The 23,228-nt window shown below is 40.8% G+C and overlaps 1 protein-coding gene across 6 annotated transcripts in view; it reads right to left on the bottom strand.

Moving 5' to 3' along the window:
- The window catches only part of STARD9 (StAR related lipid transfer domain containing 9), an 84,623-nt gene that overhangs the window by 59,299 nt on the left and 2,096 nt on the right, over positions 1 to 23,228 (bottom strand). For 5 of the 6 annotated variants that reach the window (XR_008329831.1, XM_053383824.1, XM_053383807.1 and 2 more), the window contains exons 2-4: positions 20,891 to 20,960; positions 14,186 to 14,302; positions 44 to 160 (exon numbers count right to left, since the gene is read on the bottom strand). Coding sequence is in view for 5 of the 6 variants with exons in the window: in XM_053383824.1 (XP_053239799.1) it covers positions 44 to 160; positions 14,186 to 14,302; positions 20,891 to 20,960 (304 nt within the window). In the remaining variant the exon portion in view is untranslated. The remainder of the gene's footprint in view (positions 1 to 43; positions 161 to 14,185; positions 14,303 to 20,890; positions 20,961 to 23,228) is intronic. The other variant, XM_053383841.1, reaches the window with a different exon arrangement.

The raw sequence follows: 23,228 nt of genomic DNA, 5'->3' as shown, positions 1-23,228 counted from the left end.
CATTTAAAGCAAAACACATAATGTATTGAAGAATATAACTCACTGGAGTGCCCATCATGGTGTATGTTTTTCCTGAACCTGTCTGCCCATATGCAAAAAGACAAATATTGTATCCTTTAAAAGCACCGGATAATACTGAAGTACCAAGGTCTTGGAAAACCTGAAATGAAAAAAAGAGAGAGAAATTATATTTACAGTCGTACCTTGGAAGTCAACCGGAATCCATTCTGGAAGTCCATTCGTCTTCCAAAACATTCGAAAACCAAATCACAGCTTCTGATTGGCTTCAGGAAGCTCCTGCAGCCAATCAGAAGCCGTGGAAGCCCCGTTGGATGTTCGGGTTCCAAAAAAAGTTTGCAAACTGGAACAATCACTTCTGGGTTTGCGGCGCTTGGGAGCCAAAACGTCTGAGTTCCAGGGTGTTTGACAACCAAGGTATGACTGTATTATGTATACTTATCGTCAGTAATGTTCAGGAAGCATGAGCAGGAAGGAGTCACTCCAGGCCTCAGCATCTTCAAAAGGGGAAGATGCATTCTGCTATCAGCTAATTTTCCAGTCTTGCCAACGTCTTTTAACTATCAGAATCATGCTCATACCCCTTGTATGGGTTTAAGGGACATGAAAGTGAGGATCTATTTGCCACACAATTTTATGAGAGTCACACTCAATTAACAGAGAACTCCCCCTCCCCCCAAAAAAACCATGTAGTGTGCCTAATGCAACAGTAGGTGTTTTATAAACTACTACTCCAAGAAAGCTGTAACATCTGCAAATTGGAAGTGCTCCCCCAAAAATGCTTTCACAAAAACCTCATGACATTGTTTCTGTATGTTTGTTGTATTTGGCATAAGGAATCTTGTTTCAAAAGATTTAGGCTTTCAGATAATATGCAAGGTTTCCGCACATACAGAAGGTACACAGAAAGAAGGAAAGGTGCAAAGAACCTGGAAACAGCGGGCTACAGAGGTGGTGCCATGAAACAGAACCCAGATATTTTCTGATAGCTGCTCTAAATTTTGTATAAATTTTCAGATTTTGCACTTTGATGACTGTCCTGCAGATGTTCCAAATCCACACTAGCCTGAAGAACAAAGCCTTCCAAAAATGCAGCACAGAAAAAGTTCTGTCACATGACAGGAGGACACCATATGTTTACAAGGCAGTAAAACAAACACAGTATATTAAAAACAAAAATGACTTAGTTTATTGCACAAAGAAAATAAATCACTTGCTATTCAAGCAGTTAGCTCAGATGACACATTTTGCTAACATACAAAAAGACAATCTGTGAATTTGAGAGGAAAGCCTGATAATATCTGAAAATCATTTTGTCTGGTTTGAATATATTCTGGTTAGCCTTTCTATAAGTCTAGTAGTAATAACTTCAGAAGTCCCTATTATATACTTCATACCTTTATATCTAAAAAAGTTGGGTCAGGCTTATGAAAACCTTATAGATCTGACCATGGAGAAAACTGTACACTTTCATGTCCAAGTTGTGGAGCTCAATATGGTCAAAATGTTTTGCTTTTAGGAACATCTCAAATTAACATCTGCTGCTTCTCATTTTAGACTCAAATAGTCTCAAACACCACAACTAGAATTTTCAAGAGATTTTGCTCCACTGTAATCACATATATACACTTGTTTTATAAAATAAGATCACAGGCAACCTTTTGCCCTTGAGGCTTTTATTTCCAGCTCTGGAAAAACATTGTGGTGGAAGTCTGGTTTTGGCCTGACATAATCTTGAAGGCTGCTTTATAGCACTATTGTAACATCTGTTTTTACTTAAGTTTGTTTCTATGAAGAATTCAGTGGGTGCTATCCAACTAAGTCATAGACTAGGCCCACTAAAAACTTTGGACATAAGTTACTTAAGTCCATTTACTTCCATAGGTCTTCTCCGAGTATGATGGGTAAACTACTGCTCCCATGATTCTTTGTAAGAAGCTATGTGCTTTAAATATATGGTGTGTATACAGCCACACATAGAACACTATTATTTCCCCAAGAATTCTGTTTATATCAGAAGTGAAGTAAGTACAGAAGTAAGGACGCGGGTGGCGCTGTGGGTAAAAGCCTCAGTGCCTAGGACTTGCCGATCGCATGGTCGGCGGTTCGAATCCCCGCGGCGGGGTGCGCTCCCGCTGCTCGGTCCCAGCGCCTGCCAACTTAGCAGTTCGAAAGCACCCCCGGGTGCAAGTAGATAAATAGGGACTGCTTACCAGCGGGAAGGTAAACGGCGTTTCCGTGTGCGGCTCTGGCTCGCCAGAGCAGCGATGTCACGCTGGCCACGTGACCTGGAAGTGTCTGCGGACAGCGCTGGCCCCTGGCCTCTTGAGTGAGATGGGCGCACAACCCCAGAGTCTGTCAAGACTGGCCCGTACAGGCAGGGGTACCTTTACCTTTACCTTTATGTGCTTTAAATATATGGTGTGTATACAGCCACACATAGAACACTATTATTTCCCCAAGAATTCTGTTTATATCAGAAGTGAAGTAAGTACAGTCGTACCTTGGAAGTCAAACGTAATTCGTTCCAGAAGTCTATTTGACTTCCAAAATGTTCAGAAACCAAAGTGCGGCTTCTGATAGGCTGCAGGAAGCTCCTGCAGCCAAAAGTGCAGCCAAAAGGAAGCTGTGGAAGCCTTGTTGGACGTTCGGGTTCCAAAGAACGTTCGCAAACCGAAACACTCACTTCCAGGTTTGCGGCGTTCAGGAGCCAAAATGTCCAAGTACCAAGGCATTTGAGATCCAAGGTACGACTGTACATGTCTTCACTCCAAACAGACAATTCCTAGAGTGGTGAGGGGTTGCTTAACCCCATCCTTTTAAGCTGCCATCTGCTCAACAGCCCACCACTGGCTTTCTCCTTGCAAAATCAGAGATACAGCAGTTTGAAGAGCTATTTTCAGCACACAGGGCTAAGGAAGAAAGAGTTAAACACACACACTGTCTATCTGGTCTTTGGCATGGCCTGAAACTATCCTCAGCTGCTGATACAAACATAACAGACCAACACATAATGAATTGTTCCACTCTACGTTGACATAAAACCATTAGCTAGCGTCAGACCTTAACCTCTTATTAAACTAGCCAAATAATCCACTCCCCTCTATCAAAATAATAAAAGCCAATGACAACAAGTCATAGGAATCTTCATAGAAAGGATGCAGAGAATGCAGCCCTTTCTTATTTTTTTAAAAAAGTACTGTAATAGACTATAATGCAGGAAGGAAGGACTAATGTAATAGCTTTGTCTCAATGATACAGGGTCTTTTCTGCATGTGAACTCTCACGAGGAATACCAAATTAATCCCAGCTGAAGGCTTTCTGTGTGCAAAGAAAGCAGCCACCAGAACACAGGGAACCCCATTATATTCCTTAATGGAGCAAGAAACTTCTGCTATGACACTGGGTTTATTTAAGCAACATTACACTATTCATGACGAAGAAGAAAGAGCAAGACTGTGGTCATTTTGAAGCATTTCTCTCTCTTGTAAATAGATGACTGGCTACACTACTAGGAAGCCTAGCCAATCTTCAGATCCTCACTTCTTTGCTCAATTAAACAGGAAATGGTGAAACGGAAGAGACGGCTGCTCTCCAACAGATAAATCTATAGGAAAAATCCTATTGGCTGTGTAGCTAGAATGCGGTTCTGAAGATTTAAAACAACATCCTGCCTCTCTTGGTTGGCCAAAGGTACATCAATGCGCATCTCTGAAACTGTGCTACCATGCTGTGGCCAAGGAAGCTAGTGGTCTACCTCATCTCTCTTGACAGTTTCTCAGGGTAAAAACCAGACAATTCCTACACAAGACCCAGCTGGATTCCTGACACTTGACCGTTTTGCCCAAGGAAATGCAATTCAATGCTTTTTTCTGGGGGTACGCATACCCCTAAACATTTTGTGAATCTTTGTACTTTTGTCCATTCACTGTATTTATTTTCCCCGATTCGAACTATAAAATGGTGATTTTCTTGAGTCAAAATGAGAGTACAGTCATACCTCAGGTTACAGATGCTTCAGGTTGCGCACCGTGCCAAACCCGGAAGTACCGGAACGAGTTACTTCTGAGTTTTGGTGCTTGCGCATGCGCAGAAACGCTAAGTTGTGCTTTGCGCAGAAGCGCTGAATCGCTACCCGCACATGCGCAGACGCGGTGCTGCAGGTTGTGAATGTGCTTCCCACATGGATCACGTTCGCAACCCGAGCGTCCACTGTACTCTGAAACATTTTTTTAGAAAAAAAGCACTGATACAACTTAACTATGTGTTGCATTGAACAAAACTGGGGCAACTTTTCTCTCTCCATGCATCCCCTAAATCTCTTCTGGAAGTTTCCCCAAGCATCTGGGGCATATGGAGGGCATGATGGGTGTGGGGGGAAAGGAGAGGGAGGGGAAGTTCCTTGCACAAGCAGAAATCCTTGCGCAAATAGGACAACTTCATGGGAGACAACAAAGTTGGGCAACACACAGCTCGGAAATCAGCACCTCAGAGATTCCAGCAGCTGCCTAGAGCACAATTCTGTCAAGAGACACAAGAAAGGGCCCTACCAAGTCTCTAGAAATAGTCTCCCTGAAAATGTATCTCCTTCCTTCTTCTAATACAAAAGAACAAGAGACTGAGGCATTGTTATTTTGGATTATCCAAGGAAAGGGGATCAACTCCAAAGGTTAATTAGGAAAGATTCAACTTAGTATGTGTTTCTGGTAGTGGTCAGCACATGGTAACATGCACACACACCTTTCACATAGCCTCCCAGTCTGGCACAGAGATATTGGATGCAAGATGTGGTGAGAAATAATGCAGTTATTATTTGCACAACATTAGGGAGACCAACACAGGTTGAAATTTTGGATGGTAAATTCACAGCCAGAAGAACTGTACATTATAAAAGGGCTATAAGGTCACAAGTGGTTTCTTTTCACATTCTGTGCTGGTAAGAACCAACCACTATGTTTTAGTTTTCTATTATCATGAAACAAAAGGGGGTTATTTTAAAAGCACAACCTTGGTTCTCAGCCTCCAGAATGAGCTGTTAGCCACCATGTATCAATCTCTGAAAAGCTCACTAAAGACAAATATTCCCTGTTCCTCCCTTCTAAGACCTTGAAAGGGTTTTCCAGATTGTAGGGCATTTCAGTACAGTACCTAGTAGGGGTCTAACTGTATCATCTGATGCTCAAAGACATTAGATACTTCAGCTAAAAGATGTGGAAATAGCACTTGGAAATCTTGTCCCTCTTTCTCACTTCAGATGATAGAAGAGAAACAAGAAAGAGTGCCTATACCAGGCATAGGCAAACTTGGCCCTCCAGATGTTTTGGGACTACAACTCCCATCATCCCTGACCACCGGTCCTGTTAGCTAGGGATGATGGGAGTTGTAGTCCAAAACATCTGGAGGGCCAAGTTTGCTTATGCCTGGCCAATACTGAGTTCTCTTACCTAAAAAATGGGAAGATGGGATTCTAGCAAGAAATACACTGTCATATGTATGCATAGGATTATAACCATTGGTGGTTTTGCCTTCCACTTCTTGTGGAAGCTAGGGCAAATAATTTCCCCTGCTTCTCCCTTCTGCTCTAAATACCACATCTCATACTGTTCCAGAGAGGCTCTCTAAACTCCCAAGAGCAGCTATTTTGGAAGCACAGGAGCTGCAGTTCCCGCCTTCCACATGCAGAAGAGTTCTCTGTTAGTTCAAACCACCACTGGACACAATCCATTGGTCCTGCATACTCTTTAGTCAAATAAATGAATCCCCCAAAATTATTTTCTCAGGTATTTTATAATCTCACAATACTGGTGCATAGTCTATCAGATAAGCATTAAAAATTGTCTGATATATTTTCTGTGGATGTCTTCCTAGTTGTATTCCTAATTCCTTCAAATGATTGATACATTTTCTTAGTTCAGCTGTTTATTGTATACATTGCATGCAATATATCCATTCAGGATCCTGTGAAAACACTTCCAACTTGGTTCAGTGAAATATGAATCAGATGTGTTTGGGGGCAATGATCCCCTGTACAACACCATGGTCAGATTAAGAGACACAAATAACCAATTTATAAGAGATAGAGAAACCTACTACAATGATCATGATTTATTTTTAATCGTCCTATTACAGGCAAGATTAAAACTAATGCCCAGGTGGCATTATAAGGGCTCTCTCAGCCATTAGGTGGGGTGCAATAGCATCCATTTGGTGTGAGGTTTCATCCAAAATCAGTGCCAGTGGAGGCAGCATTTTTCCTCCAGCAGCACATGTGGCAGGGTGTGCAATGCAAGCAATGGTGGCAGAGGGGGTAGTGCAAGTGGCAATAGCAAGTATGGTGGTGCTGGTAGGAGTGACAGCAGGGCAGGGTGGCATGTCCTGTTTTACCTCAAGGGGGGAAGATGGGATGTTGCACCCCTGGGCCACTATACAGCTCTAACTGCTATGTAAAAACTACTGCTATTCCTTTTCCTCCTTCCACTTCCAAACTAGAACAGCCACCAAGAACTACAGTGCAATTATGTAAGTTGCCATGGATGCTCAACAGCGGACCACGTGCCATACTCTTCAATAGGCGGTATAGGTGTGTCTCTGTTCTCCTTTCTTTCCAAAATAAAATGTAACGGAACTAATTTTTTAATGTGAGCACTGATTCCACTAATTCCTTTCTTGTTAGAGATACAGCTAAAAATATTTAAAGCTTCAGTTTATTTAAGTCTTTAAGACCAACCTATGTACTTCATAAGAAACTGAAAATATTGTTAAGTTTAGCTGCAACAGTGGCACATTCACTTCCCGCGACCGTCAAGATCTCAATACTTGGCAAAAGCAGCTTTTGATACCAGCTTTCCTGTGGGATTGCAAATACTTTTTAAACTTTTATTTTCACAGTCACCCCTCCCTCTCCTATGACATTCAATTGTAGCGAACTATTCATACAAAGTTATTATTCCATCTACTGTAATCAGGGAATAAATGTATGCAAATTATACCCAGTAGGATGTGAAACAATGCGCACATTGTACTATGCAAAGCTAAGTGCAGGCAGAGCCTGGGAGTCTACAGGCAGAAATGCCAAGGCTATGAAAACGGGAAATACATGAGAATCTGGGTTGCCGAGTGTCTAAAATGAATGTTGTTTAGTGACTCCAGAATTACCATTTCTAGCAACTCAAAACAACTGATGGCACCTAATTAAATCTAAAATCATAACAAAAAAAATTAAAATCTAAACTCACTTGGGGGAAAACTCAGTTCTTTTTCAACATTTAAAATCTTAAAAGAAATCACTGCATATCTACAAGGTAAACTGAAGAATTGTGCGACAGATGTATCATATGTTCTATCATATTGTTCTTATGTGATTTTTCTTTACCTGAAATATTAAGTAAACAACCGTACTTGAGCAAATGAGAATTCATGTACAATGCACAATTCTCACAAAATAGAAATATACTGGCTAGGAGCCAATGGGGAAACTATGAAAAATAGTTACAGCTAAATCACATTCTTGGCAAGCCCAAAGGACTTACATGAAGCAAAGGACAAGATGCAACCCCCAATGTCATGTACAGAAACTGACTGACAGTAAAGCTTACTTCAACACTGGCATTGGGACAGCATTGTCTAGACTCTGGTGTTCTTCCAGGCAGAAGGTTAGTTTAGGGGGTGTATGACAGGTCTGTGGCACACATAGCTTTGATCTTCAACAGAGAAGAATCACCAGAGGGGCTCAGGAGGTACTGGGGTTTGGTTTGACACTGATGCCTCCAACAGCTGTCACCTGAGGCAACTGCTTCACTCTGCCTAATGGTATGGTCAGCCCTGGTTTTTGGTTATTAAATTACTTTAAGCACACACCATAACAGAGTTGACCAGCAGAAAATCCATGCTGCTCTGAGGGTAGTCAACTGTATCATGGCTGCTACTTGGGAAATAACTTTAAGTTCATAGAATCATAGAATCATAGAGTTGGAAGAGACCACAAGGGCCATCAAGTCCAACCCCCTGCCAAGCAGGAAAAGTTAATCAATTAGCTTTTAGTAAATAAAAACTGAGTGGCATCAGAAGGCAATCACAGAAGCATTACTTTCAAGGATGAGATGAAATCATAGTAAGCAGCATAAATACAACTCAGGAACACACTTAGAAAACATTTCCTAAATGTTACCACTGAAAGGAGCAGCTGCAAGGAAAATGTATTTAAAGCTCTGTTTGGACTCAGCCAGGGAAATGCGTGACGGTATTAATGTTTATTCTTATTTTGAAGGCTTTTGGAGGTACAACCGGAAGACCAGGAGACTTTTCTTCCTGCAGCTGGAGAGAGGATGGAGAGGGCTAATACTATTTCTCACTCAAAAATGTCTGTACATGTTAATTTTTTATTGCGAACCAGTCTGAGCTTGTTCATCACTGCTTGGCACCAGCTTGATATATAGGACATATGGGGGGAAATCACCTGCTGCTCTTTTTTAAAACTACAATTCTATTGCCAGCACGTATAGCTCAGTTGTTTAGAGCATGGTGCTGATAATGACAAGGTTGCAGGTTTGATCCCCAAATGGGACAACTGCAAATTCCTGCATTACAAGGGGTTGGACTAGTTGATATTCATGGTCCCTTCCAACTCTACAATTAGGGTTGCCATATGTCCAGAATTTCCTAGACATATCCAGAATACTGCAGCCGCAAGCTAAATTCCCATGTTGACAGTGTCGTTTTTGCCAATTTCCCTTAGAAATAGCTCAAAAAGTCCAATTTCTTTGCAATTTCTATTTCTAGGTTTGTATTACGTATTCTGTGTAGGCCTATGAACGTATAATTCAAATGATTCCAATGTGTAATATATTAGTAGAGTTGTGATTCCCAAGAAAAGTAGGGCTTATTTTCAAACATATGGAATTATCAGGAATCTCAGTTAGTATTAAAAGGGCTAAAAGGTAAAGGTAAAGGTACCCCTGCCCGTACGGGCCAGTCGTGTCCGACTCTAGGGTTGTGCGCCCATCTCACTTAAGAGGCCGGGGGCCAGCGCTGTCCGGAGACACTTCCGGGTCACGTGGCCAGCGTGACGAAGCTGCATCTGGCAAGCCAGCACCAGTGCAGCACACAGAAACGCCGTTTACCTTCCCGCTGTAAAGCGGTACCTATTTATCTACTTGCACTTAGGGGTGCTTTCGAACTGCTAGGTGGGCAGGAGCTGTGACCGAACAACGGGAGCTCACCCCGCCGCGGGGATTTGAAGCGCCGACCATACGATCGGCAAGTCCTAGGCGCTGAGGTTTTACCCACAGCGCCACCCGCGTCCCCTATTAAAAGGGCTAGGGAGGTGATATTATCATAATTATACCACATTCCTAAATGTGTCTAATCAGAAAGAACGCCTATTAATTTGAAGTGTCATCAGTGATGAGAAAGCATCATACGTCCGTCCATTTCTCCTGCAACTATAGCCACTGCTGGTCTGAATAAATGTTTGCTTTCCTTTGAATTAACATCTACTTAGTCACTAGGAGACAGGGGTGTCAACTTGAATAAAATATTGTAGGGGCCCAGGTAGGCCCCACCCCACATAATCAGTCACATGACACAATGCACACACACTATTTAAATGGGAATGCCCATCAACGTTGGGCCCCCCCGGGCCCCTCAAACATTTTATTGGGGGGCCGAAGCCCTCATGGCCCCTGGGAGTTGACTCCTATGCTAGGAGATGCATTAAAACTTTTCAAAGAGGCATTGGGGACAATGAGAAGGCCCTTCCCCAAAGTCATTAGTTTTATTACAGGGCAGAGATTATGCTGGTGAAGGAGACTGAAATGGCTGTGTGATAGGCTACAACCGTAGGAAGACATCCAAGTCTATAATATGGCAGTATGGGGAGTCAGATGGAAAGAAGCTGGATTATGCTGTCCGGGAGAGTTGTAGTAGCATTTTAAGTGGGAAAGTGTAATGTGAAAATGGTTTTGGCAGTTCACCATGCTTGCCTTCTGGTTGGCCACCGTGAGAACAAGATGGTGGGATAGATGGGCCATTGGCTTGATCTTGCAGGCTTTTTTTATGATGGTATAGAAGTACTAACACACACTAAGAATCATAGTGCTAACCTGAAGGGTGAGCCCTCTGCCTACTCTTTAAGACGACAGATGTATAGAACATGCTAACACACCACATACTTTAGGAGCTGGAAGACTATCTGTGTGCAGCAGCTGTCATTCCATTATTCAAGATAAGTACAGATGCATCCAACAGCCTCTCCAGTTGTTACAAATTTCACTGTCCATTTATATATAATTTCAGCCCAAACACTACTCACAACTGTTGAAGGTCTTAAGGGACTGTATGATGGTTGAAAATGAAACCAGTGCTTTTTACTTTTAAACCATAACCATTTATTATTACTTATACAAATTGTAAGGGTAAACAGTGGCTGACCACAGAGAAGCTCAATTTAACTTATTTCAACAAATCAGAAACCCAAGAGGCCAATCTAATGGTTTGGCTGGTGAGGTCTTAGGTTATTATGAAATGGAAAAAGGAAAGAAACAGTTTTCTAGCGACTATATCCATTTACCTGGAAATATATTCCGTTTAACTTAATTGGACTTGCAACAATTTGATCAAGAGTACTTGCTCTCATCAAGCACTAACAGCACTATTTAACACTATGCATTTCTACCTAGAAGTGAGTTCTATTGGATCTTATTCTCAGGTAAGCATGCATTGGACTGCAGACTAAAGCAGACAAATACTATACATACTATTAATACCATCCTACCTCTGGATTTCCACTGCCTGATCCAAAGTCTCCTCTGTCCCCTCTACAACCCACTATCAGCATCAAACTTCTATATCTACATTCTGTTTGAGGTTTCATTCTCAATGGCCCCTACTTTCCTTAACTTTGCCTTCCCCTATGCTACTACCACTTTAAAGCTATTATTCTCTCAGGTTCCTGTTTCTGAACACACTGTCTTTTTTCAATCACCTCTTCTTTTGACTTTTCTGGGTTGTCTTCTTAATTGTCTTCCCAGCTTTCAAGCTCCCAACTTGACCACAGTGATGAACCTCTTCCTGCCTCTAAGAACTGTGTGAGATTTTACTTGTCTTAACTGACATTTTAGTCTGTTATGGGGGCTGTACTCTTTGTCAAGGGACACGGGTGGCGCTGTGGTCTAAACCACTGAGCCTCTTAGGCTTGCCGGTCAGAAGGTCGGCAGTTTGAATCCCCGCAATGGGGTGAGCTCCTGCCAACGGGGTGAGCTCTGTCCCAGCTCCTGCCAACCTAGCAGTTTGAAAGCATGCCAGTGCAAGTAGATAAATAGGTACCACTGTGGCGGGAAGGTAAATGGTGTTTCCATGTGCTCTGGTTTCCATCACGGTGTTCTGTTGCGCCAGAAGCGGTTTAGTCATGCTGGCCACATGACCCAGAAAGCTGTCTGTGGACAAACGCTGGCTCCCTCGGCCTGAAAGCGACCCCATAGTTGCCTTTGACTGGACTTAACCTTCCAGGGGTCCTTTACCTTTTTACTCTTTGTCAATATTCACAACAAAATCAATTACAAAGGAAGACTCTCAAACAAGTCAGTGGCAGCAACAACTAGCTTTAACTTAGCTAGCTTTAATTTTTCAAAAATTACTTAACCACAAAGTGTTATCAAAATGAATATGCCAGTAATGTCATCTGTGGATCACAGCCTCCAGAGAGAGACAATTCTATATGATTTTATTCTAATAGCTCTTGTTTGCAATGTATACCAAGATAATATTAAAATGGAATTTGAGGGTCTTTTTGTTCCTCACTGTATGATATCTTTTCTTAACATAGGACTAATTCAGTATGCTCACTGATTCCAACTTAGGAATTCTGGAGAGGGAATAAAACAGGCTAAAGCCAAAAAAGTGACCTTATTCGTGTAAAATCCAAACCATTCCAATGCCTATTGAATGCAGCAGCTGTGTCGCTGGCAGAAGAAATGTAACATAACTAAAACATTCATGGAGAAGATTTCCCTCCCCCTCATGCAGATCCAATTTTTGCACAAAAAAACCTTTTCTTATATCGTGCTCTTTTCATTTCTCTCTCTCTCTCTCTCTCTCTCTCTCTCTCTCTCTCTCTCTCTCAAGATTGGGAAAACAGTAACAGTTGACTGCTCAGCACTTTGCAAGTATTTCATGAGAAAAATTCCGCTTTATACGCCCATACATGGCATATATCACTTCCTAATCAATGTATTTTAAAGCTAATTATTAAGTTGTTTTTACAATGAAAAACTCCAATCTTTCAATTATGGATACAGTTTCTGCCAAAGCCTATAAGCCAAATGCAACTTGAATTTCACAACTGCTATCTGGAAAAGGAAAAAACCCCAACTCAATCTTTTTAATCATATCTAGTAAAATTAATCATTTTCTTCTATCATAATTATTTCATTGTATCTGTTAACCAATTAATACGCAATCCTTCCTTTAAAAATGTGTTTCCCATTTTAATACTCTCCCTTGTTTTTTCCTCTTTTAAATTCCCCATTCTTTATTCAGCTACGTCTCAAAATATACACATTTTATTAAAATGTATTTTAAGAGCAAAAACTCTTTAACTGCAAGCACTCTTTCATCAGTGTTTATAAAATCCCTGTCTTTAAATCTCATGTGCATTGACTCACTATATGCCTGGCTTCAACAATATCCACTTCTGTCCCTAGGGAGCAAAAAATTCTAACAAAACCTCGTAATGGAAAACAATATGATCTGTTAAACAGATGGCTTGGTGTAGGGGTGTTGCCTACCATACAGTTGTACAGAAACAAAGATAAGATTTATTATTCTATTTGGAAATTCACATTATCAACTATCAAACACTTAACCATTTTTCTTAATGCTTGATTAATGAATTTCCATTAAGTTGTTCAGCACACATAACATTGTCCCCACCAGTCCTCCATCCCAGAATTTCCAGGCTTTGGCATACAGTATGCAAACTACAGGCAGAACAGGACAAAGACTGGGAAAATTCAGGTTTAGATCTCTTGGGTCAGTTATGCTCTCCCAGCATAACCTACCACACAGGGGTGTTGTGAGGATTCAATATGGTGGAGCATTAAGAAACGTGTTAGGCATTCTGAACTCCTTAGAGGGAGGGTGATTTAAAAACCCAATAAAATAAATTATAAAAACAGATGATACAGTATACAATAAAATTATATTGATGGTATTAGAGCAGGGGTCAGCAAACTTTTTCAGCAGGGAGCCAGTCCACTGTCCCTCAGACCTTGTGGGGGGCCGGACTATATTTTGAAAAAAAAAAATGAACGAATTTCTATGCCCCACAAATAACCCAGAGATGCATTTTAAATAAAAGGACACATTGTAATAACACGCTGATTCCTGGACTGTCCATGGGCTGGATTTAGAAGGCGATTGGGCTAGATCCGGCACCCAGGCCTTAGTTTACCTACCCATGTATTAGAGCATCCACAATCTACGTAGGAATAAATTATGCAAGAATGCAAATGAAACTGACATCAGCTAAGCCTCATTGTAATTGATGGATATTCATTGCTCTGGCAAGTGAATGAAGCAATAATAAGCACTTCAAGCATTACTATTATTTGTCACAGATTAGCATAAAGTCAAAGAATGAGGAAAATAATTATTTGAATTGATGGCAGTGATACTTCAAGCTAGCAGTTTTCACTGTAACACTCCTTGCAATGGCTGGCTTTTGTTAAACGTGTTTTACATGTTGAGCATGTGCAGTCCAAAGTGACCACCAATGGAACTTACTCCCAGGCACCTGATCAATGATTGATCAGGGATGTGAACCCAGATCATCCCACCCAAATTCCAACATACTGACCACTACATGACCCGGTGCCACTATTCTGTGACAGCTGGCTGATCCTAAAAACAGAAGAAGAATGCTGATAGATGAGACCAAAGGCCTATCCAGTCCAGTCCAGTCCAACTTTCTGAAAGTTTGGGTCAATGTTAAGAACATCTGGAGTGGGTTGTAAGGGGCGTTATTGGTCTGACACAGTACAACAGTTCACACACACCTAAGACCAATGGATTAGAAACTGCTAATTTCAATGTGTTACTGATTTTATAAAGAAACCAGTTTCATTTTATAGATTTCCAAGAAAGAAGAAAAAAATACCACTTATTTCCTTACCACTTCCTGAGAGGCATATGTGGGATCCTCAGGGTCAACTGACCAATAGCAGTAATCAAAGCCAAATGCCACAACTTTCTCCCTTGTGTCCCAAACACCCTCATATCTGCTGTCCACCTGAGTTGAAAGAAAATGAAAGAAAGCAGCATGCATTTAGTTGTATTTACAAGATTTATTCTAAACCACTTCTTGATTTTTACATTTCTTTCAGTTAAAAGTATTGAGTCAAACACAGTCTGCACATTCCTCTTCCTATTTTTACATTTCAAATATAGATAATAAATACCACTTAAACAAGGGTGTCCAGAAATTCTGCAATGGAAATGATGATGTTGGTGATGATCTCAAACTCCCTTTCTCAGATACCCAAACTATATATTATTATGCATACTGGTAAAATGGCTCCGTTAGATAAGGAGTGGTCCATACAAGCATTTTCACTGCTTGATTACTGTTTAATCAGGTGTCAAACTACAGGTGTGAATGAGCCATCACAAACATAACTTGTATTTCACTTCAAATAACCAGAACACAGAGAAATCACTTCATACTTTCTGCTGCAAATTATCTAGCCTTTATGAACTGATCCTCATTTGTGCACTTTATGACTTTTGTTTTTGATAACAAAAACCTGAAAAGAAGTCCAGAATTCATGAGGTAAAACTGGGAGAAAAGAATTGAGGGATCTGTTAGTACCACCATCTCTGGTTACTCAAATCTCTTGCTAAAATGCCTGAAGCAGAAACTTTCAGTGTCTGTCTATTGTCACGCAAGTGGTAATCCTTTCTTTAAACAAAAACAAAAACACTTAACCATAAGAACCAGAGGATGCAGCAAAAATGATGAATGCCATATTACTTTATCTAAAGTATTGCACATGTTTGCTTTAACATATTTTCTCCATCACCAATTTGATTCACACATAATTTTTTGCGACTTCTTTCACCTGCAAGAGTGATCTACCAATAGGTAAAGGTAAAGGGACCCCTGACCATTAGGTCCAGTCGTGACTGACTCTGGGGTTGCGGCACTCATCTCGCTTTATTGGCCGAGGGAGCCGGCATACAGCTTCTGGGTCATGTGGCCAGCATGACTAAGCCGCTTCTGGCGAACCAGAGCAGCACACAGAAACGCCGGAGCGGTACCTATTTATCTACTTGCACTTTGACGTGCTTCCATTGGTGTGCTAGGTTGGCAGGAGCAGGGACCAAGCAACAGGAGCTCACCCCGTCGCAGGGATTTGAACCGCCGACCTTCTGATGGCAAGTCCTAGGCTCTGTGGTTTAACCCACAGTGCCACCCGCGTCCCTGATCTACCAATATGAGCAGCAAAATTAAAGCAGAATTAAACAAATATTGTATCCTAAATGTTACAGAAGATGCCACAGCTGACTTGATTCACATTCACACAGGTGAACAGGGGAAAATTTGCATATGCTGGTTTCCAAATCCATGGTAAGCTGGTTTGTATGCATTAAGTGCTAAAGCTAGGATCCAATGGCGTATATGCACCACAAGCTCACCAGAGACTGGGGAACAGTATACCAATAGGCTTTTCAAGTGTTTTCACTGAGACTATCATACTATACCTCTCCAATAGTTGTGGAAGCAGATGCTGAGGACTGCAAGCTTCAACTCACTATATACAACTCACATAAGACTTACTGTAAGCAAAGGACAATGGCCACAATCTGTGATATGGTCACATACTTGACATGCTGGCTGTTTGTAACATTATTTTTTCTTTTTCACATTAAAAAAAAAAGGTTCTTATGCTTTTACTTCTGAACTAATGGCTGCCACAAAAAGGGAGAGAGGTGAAAAATACACAAGCTATTGTTTTGACTTCTGGTATGGCGACTCTATTACTAATCTGCCTGCACCAGGAAAGCAGGCAGGGCATGTTGCCAAACAAATATATTTTTACTTTGTGCTCATCAAAAGAGGAAAGCACTGAGTCACCACAGAGAGGAGAAATAGCAGTACCCTAATGGCAGTAAAAACAAACAGCAATTAAACATTTTACAATGATTTCCAAATTTTATTGTATTGTGTAAATAAGTTTTCTTTTTTAAAAAATAATCTATGCAGTATGACAAATCACCACTTGCAGTATCTTAGACAGAAAGTAAAAGCACTATTTAAAGAGCTGGTTTTGAAAAATACACCCAAATCAATCAGATTTTGACACGTAGCAAAATTAACTGTGAAGCGACTGGCATTAATTAAAACCCAAGGCTAACCAGAGGTAATAGATACTTGAGGCTCCATTAGTGTCCCAAAGCAGATCAGCTGCTTAGAACAAAGCCTTCTCCATCTATTTAGATTGCCCTTTCAAAATAACTTTGAAAATTTAAAACTAGCATATCTCAATGCTATCTATAAAATGTTTAATATTATGCTGTGATGCCACTAATGATCCTGTCAAACTCTTAGGGGATACATTCTGTTTTTCAGATACAGGTGCTCCTTGGCTTCCAGTAATACAAGGATATGACACTATTATACTTTGCTAATGAAAAAACGTACAAAGACAACCTGAAGCATCAGCAACACAAATTCTACAGGATGTCCTCTCCTTTAAGTCCCTAAAATATCAGAAGCATGCTCCATAGTAAATCAGAATAGGGCTTTTGGTGTGGTTGCTCTTGTTTTGCAGAACAGCATCCTAGTTGAGTTATCTTCTATTTGTAGTTTCTGGAAACATTTGGAGGCATTTTTGTTTCAACAAGCTTTTTTCAGGTGAATGGATTAAAAAAAGTAGGTCTCTGCCTTGGGTCTCTAACTGTATTGTTTTAAACCCCATTTCTGATTATTATTATTTTTAAATTACGTTATTGCAAGTCACCTTGAGATGTGTGAAATCTAATAAATTAATAAAATTAAATAAGACTTTTGTCATGTTATTTTCACTATTGTATGCATTTCCTCTAATATACATGATGGCAATAATTTTGTGGCTTGAGGGCTACATTTTAATTTGCTCTTGTCTGAAATTTTGCTGCATTTTGGCTCGCATACAGTTTCAGGAAATGCAAATGGTTACCAAATCAAATTTCTCCCCCATCTGTTATGATTGTATGATCCTTTAAGAGAGTGTTATCTGTTTGGAAGTAAAACTAACCTATAAGAATCTATTTGCCATGCTAATTAACGTGATCTGATGTTTGCTTTGCCTACTGGTACAATATAAACTGGTCTTTTCAACAATTGTATCAAAAGGATTACCTTTAATAATGAAGCTTATATTGCACAATCATTCAGAGGCATGCCTCATTTAGCTCACTATGTTCTACAATGGCTATTATGTTTGACTGAGAGCTCTTGATTTGCTACAAAGATAAAATGAACACCCCCCCCCCCGGCAGTTACTGATCATTCTGTCCTACTAAGAAGAAAATAGAAAGCAAATTATTTTGCTGGTCACCTCTCCTGAAATACCAAAAACATCATTTATTAAACTTATTAATCACTTTTCTAAGGAAAAAGTAACTCAAAGTGACTTGCAACAATAAATTACACATGCATTACAACGTAAACAGATTATTATTTATTACAAATTTTGCTGATTCCTGATTAATTAGATTAATTCATTGAAGATATGGCTTTGCATACCTGTTGGTGTGGAACAAATGAGTGAGAGTAGCGTAATGCATATGCCCTACAAAACTTTCCCAGATATATCTGGTTGGTCTCTGTGGGAGACCAGATGCTGAACTGAGGGCTGGGCCACCCATGAGGCAGACTGAGGCAGATGCCTTGGGTAGTGGAATTCCATGGTGCAGTTCCTCTGCAGGTGCCCCAGTGACCCCTGCCACTGCTGCAGAAGCGAGAAGTGGTGGCTACCAGAGACATCTTGCTAGAGTTTCTGTGAGATCTCACCAGCAGCCACCATGTGACCCCAGTAAATGAGTTTGAGGGAAGGGCTACAGCGGGGGTAGGTGGGTGGACTTCCCATTTTGCCATGATGCCACCCCGGCTGGACTTGATAAGCCTTTGGGGGGATTCCATTAAAACAGTTCTTATATTTAGAAGCTAAGTGCTACAAAGCTTTCATTTCCTAATCAAAGAAACCATACTTCAATCCCAATATTTCTGAATGTATGCATTTCTCATATTTGCCTATGGAAAAGGAAAATTCCACATATGCATCCAATGAAAGTTAGAGTTCTTTCCTCGGGTATCCATAAGAAATTGAAGAAACATATGATTCCAAACTAGTTCAGCATGTGAGTTGGCATAAAATGGTTATCTCAAACTTGCCTATGATGAGAGGAGGAAACAGACATTGCAACAGTGTTTAAAACTGTAATTGTGTACATCTACTTTAATTATATATTTGAAAACATGAAGTGGCATCATAATAAGCTGCAGTTCTCCTTTAGTTCTGTTAGATGTAAGCATTTCACATAGCTGCTCCATGTCTGCAAGCTTGCCACCAGCAGAGTATGTAGACATATATTTTGGTCAACACCTTGCAGTGTCTTACAAATGACAATAAAAATTATCCATTACTTATGCCCTCCATACCCCAACCACAATAAAGAACCAGCCAACTGATCTCATGAATGTCCTAAAAGACACTGAACACCATCTATCTACTGGCACCCTCCTAGAATAGGTCCAAGAATTATCCCAGCTCCGGAAAGAATATAAAAGAAGGAGGAAAACACTTACCTAGTTATTTGATTTCTGCCAACAGCCTCTTAAGGCATTTAAAATACTAATTATCTTAAGCAAGTCACCTAAAATAATCAGGCGGACATGCATATACAAATAAAGACTAAGGAAGAAATAGAAAGCATCTGTCCTGTAGAATTCCCACAGTAATCATGGTTACTCTATAATTCACTTATCTGCCTTTATTCCGAGTAGTAAGATACATTGCCAACAGAAACTGATTTTGGCCCCATTTTACTATTTGACTAAAAGAGTACAGTAGCATTCAGGAGTCCCAATGTCTGGAAAAAACCAGTTCTGTTTCCCATGCCCTATAAAAGAAGCCTCCAAGAATCTCAAAACGGAAAGGATGTACAGTACAGTCCAACTAAGTCAATTCTAAACGTAGCCAGTCACCCATCAGGATGTTAACTGTAGCTCAGTACACAGTTTTGTTACGTTTCCCAGAGATTAGTTGCAATCCTATTAGACTGCAATTAAAAGAGAGGGCAAGGGAGAGAGAAATAAGGAAGAAAGTTATCCAGATGTTTGGAATTTTGTCCTTATCTTACTGTTACTAACAATTTACTGACAGCCTTGACAAAATAAAGACATTCAACTGAAATGCAGGGAGCTGCAGCAACAGAAGCATGACTAGAAGAAGGCTATGTTATCATCTGTTTTAAAGATCAACAGATGTTTACTTCAATTCCATAAGGAACTCAGAAGCTGTGCCAATTTAGGTTTCCCTCCCCCCCCCCTTTGCATTTCCTTCCCAGTTTATTTTTAAATTTGCTTTTGGGATACGAAAGAATGGTTTTCAGCAGATTTTTCTAAAGGACTGGCAACTGCTTAAAAAAACAACGTAGCAAAACAGTAGGTTTACTGTTTCCCAGACATAGAACGAAAGTCCTCTTAATACATAACATAAGAACATAATAAAAGCCTGCTGGATCAGGATAGTAGCCTATCTAGCCTGGCATCCTGTTCTCACAGTGGCCAACCAGATGTCTGTGGGGAACCTGCAAGCAGGGCTTAAGCACAATATCATTCTCCCCTCCTGTGGCTTTCAGCAACTGATAAAACTCTGCATTGCACTCAAAACACACTTATACCTCAGTATAATTGTGGCTTCAGATTTTGCTCTTGTGCCAAAATCAAAAGGGCCACGTTTGTATGAGCATTCCCCCCCCCTTGAAAGGTACCACAGGTATCACAAAATGATGTTTAGACACATATGCTTTCAGAAAGCAGTATGAGAATTTGATGCAAGAGTCCATCCACCCAGGGAAAACAAAATGCAAAAACGTAACAAATGGTAAGTGAAGTCACCGCAAGTTGAAGCTAGGATTCAACCTGCACAAATGTAAGCTAGACATGCAGGCCAAAGTAGAGTGCTCCCACAAAACATATACAGTGGTATATCGGGTTAAGAACTTAATTTGTTCCGGAGGTTCATTCTTAACCTGAAACTGTTCTTAACCTGAAGCACCACTTTAGCTAATGGGGCCTCCCACTGCTGCCGTGCCGCTGCCGCACGATTTCTGGTCTCATCCTAAAGCAAAGTTCTTAACCCGAGGTACTATTTCTGGGTTAGCGGAGACTGTAACCTGAAGCGTATGTAACCCGAGGTACCACTGTACAGGAATGGGAGGCAAAGTACTGATCTATACAATGCCTCTGCATGTTCTGATTGGTGAGATACAGACCAGCCTTGGATTGTCAACTCAAGGTCATCTTGCAATGGTTCTGTTTGTTTATTTATTACATTCCTATTCCATCTGTTCCCCAATAAACTCAAAGGGCAGCATATATAGGGTGGCCCCATTTTCTCCTTCACAACAACCCTGTGATGCAGCTTTGATGAAGAAATTGGCCAAAGCTCACCCAGCAAACTTCATGGCTAAATAGTAATAAATCCTTGCCTCTTCTGTTCCAAGTCTAATGCTATATCCATTACACCACATTGTCTCTACTCTACAGGCAACAAGAATTGCACTAGAGATGTCAGGCTTTTTAGATGCCAAAATAAAAATTAAAGCATACCTTTAGGTTTCTGACTTTTGCCACTCTATCTTCAACCTCTACAATTATTCTTCTTCCTTCTGCGAGCTCTCTGAAAATCAGATGAAAACAAATTATATAACTATGAAGATACAAAGCTTTTCTGTATTAAAAAACAATAATGATATGTATTAAAACATTATGGGCATGTTTCAGAACTTTCAGGTCACACTGGTTTAAACAGGAGTGAGTTTAAGAGTATTTTTCATTCTCCCAGTAAAGTGTACCTGATAATGTTTAACTTCAAAGAGATAAATGTCTTAAATTCAAATGAATTATTTTATTTTTACTTTTGAGAGATTTTCTAAAAGTACTTAGATATGCTTTAAAAGTCAGATGATGACAGAAGCAGATGATATAAACTAACTACCCAAAGCTTGACACTATTTAGTTTCCGCAAATTAAAGGCAAGTTAACACAGATTGCCTTTTGAAGGTAAAAGCTGGGAGCTTAAATCTCTTCAAGAGTACTGGTCAAGGCAGAAAAAAATAATGCTGCTATGAGACTTCTCCATTAAAGAAAACTGCAGAAGTACCACAAGACCTGCTCAGAAACAGAGTGTGACTTAAGGATGGGTAGGTAAACTAAGGCCCAATCGCCTTCTAAATCTGCCCTGCAGATGGTCTGGGAATCAGCATGTTTTTACATGAGTAGAATGTGTCCTTTTATTTAAAATGCATCTCTGGGTTATTTGTGGGGCATAGGAATTCATTCATATATATATTTCAAAATATAGTTCAGCCTCCCACAAGGTCTGAGGGACAGTGGACTGGCTCCCTGCTGAAAGTTTGTTGACCCCTGGACTTAAGAGTTTACTCTGTGAAGAAACCTCAGAGCTATTCCCTTGTTTCATTTGCATTAATTTATTTTGGTTTTCTCCTGATTAATGGCAGAGAGTGCAAGCCAAGTAAAACATACTCAGAGTAAGCCCAGTGAAATAAATAGACAAGCAAATTGTTTTGAATGGGTCTGCTCATAGTATGATTTAGATGAATATCGTACAGAGGCACCAGAATTTCACTATTACCTGATTCCTGGAAGCTGGTTATGGAAGCTGCATTACTTAGTTCCAGCATAAAAATGCAGGATTTAACGTTAAGATTTGCTTCTAACTTTCTGGATTGAGACATGGTTGCCCAAGTCATCTTAAAATGCTGCTTAATTCAAGTATACTTGGATTTGTTTAAAGGCTGAAAAATCTATACCACCTAGGACATAAATGGCTATTTATTATAAGGGTCAGTGGTCCAAAAACATGACCCAAGTTAATAAAAAAAATGAAAGTAGTAAAACAAGCAAGCGGCATATTGAAATATTCAATCTGTTTCTTTGTTGCTGTTCTCTCTTTTCTCCAGAGGAGGAGTTACGTTACTAGTCATACAAAGTTTTGCAACCACTCCAAAGTTTTCTCTCTCCCACCCTCCCCAAATTTCCACAGTACACATGGTTTTAATCATCCCATTAGACACAGGCACTCACTCACACAATGGTCTTTCCAGCACGTATGAGAACAGAATTTGCAATCTTGTACATCAGCTTTTAGGATGTGTGGAATTGCTAAATGCATAAACTCAGCCTGCAAAGCAGGGAGAATGAAGAGGATTGGTTAGCGGCATTGCTTCAGCCCATAGCAGCCCTGGTGGGTGGACGCAAGCGCAGGGAGCAGGGTGCACTGGGGTAGATAGAGGGAGAAGGAGCCCACTGCGGAACCCCACAGCACCCCCACACCCGACACACCTTGTCCATAGCCCCGGCGGGATCAGGGTTGATGGAGCCTGCTCCTCTGTGCTCCAGGTGCAGAGCAACACGTGGGGACATGGCCAATGGAGCTTGTTCGTCCCTCTGTGTGCCAGGTGCGCGGAGGGAGAAAGGAGGTCCATTTGGGCCCACAAGGCAAAGTGGCTAATGAAGCTTGTCCCTCCCTTGGCTGCAGTGCCGCCACCAATGGGCGACTGCAGGGGATCACAACATTGGAGAGGGGCAGTGCTGCCACCTCTTAAACACTTCTGCCCCTGGGTCAGGCCTGACCTGGGAGTGGAGCGGCTTCTGCCCACACCCCAGCCCCAAAGACCAGCCCAGGCGTAGCTTCCCTTGTTGTGCCCCCGCAGAAATGTGCCCAGGGCAACAGGCCCCCACGCTATGCCACTGGTGCAGGTAGAAATATTACAGAAGTTTAGAACTGACCTAGTTCCATCTATGGTAACATCAGCATTTCTATATTTAAAATGGAAAGACCTCCCGGATAGTAGAAACAGAGACCCCAAAATTTAATCCTTAGCACTTTAGCCACTGTCCATTGGCAGTAGTGCAATATTTTCTC

Source organism: Podarcis raffonei, chromosome 1 (assembly GCF_027172205.1).
Source record: "Podarcis raffonei isolate rPodRaf1 chromosome 1, rPodRaf1.pri, whole genome shotgun sequence".
Classification (NCBI taxonomy): domain Eukaryota; kingdom Metazoa; phylum Chordata; class Lepidosauria; order Squamata; family Lacertidae; genus Podarcis; species Podarcis raffonei.
Note: the sequence above shows the minus strand (reverse complement) of the source record. Positions and strands in the feature narration are given on the sequence as shown.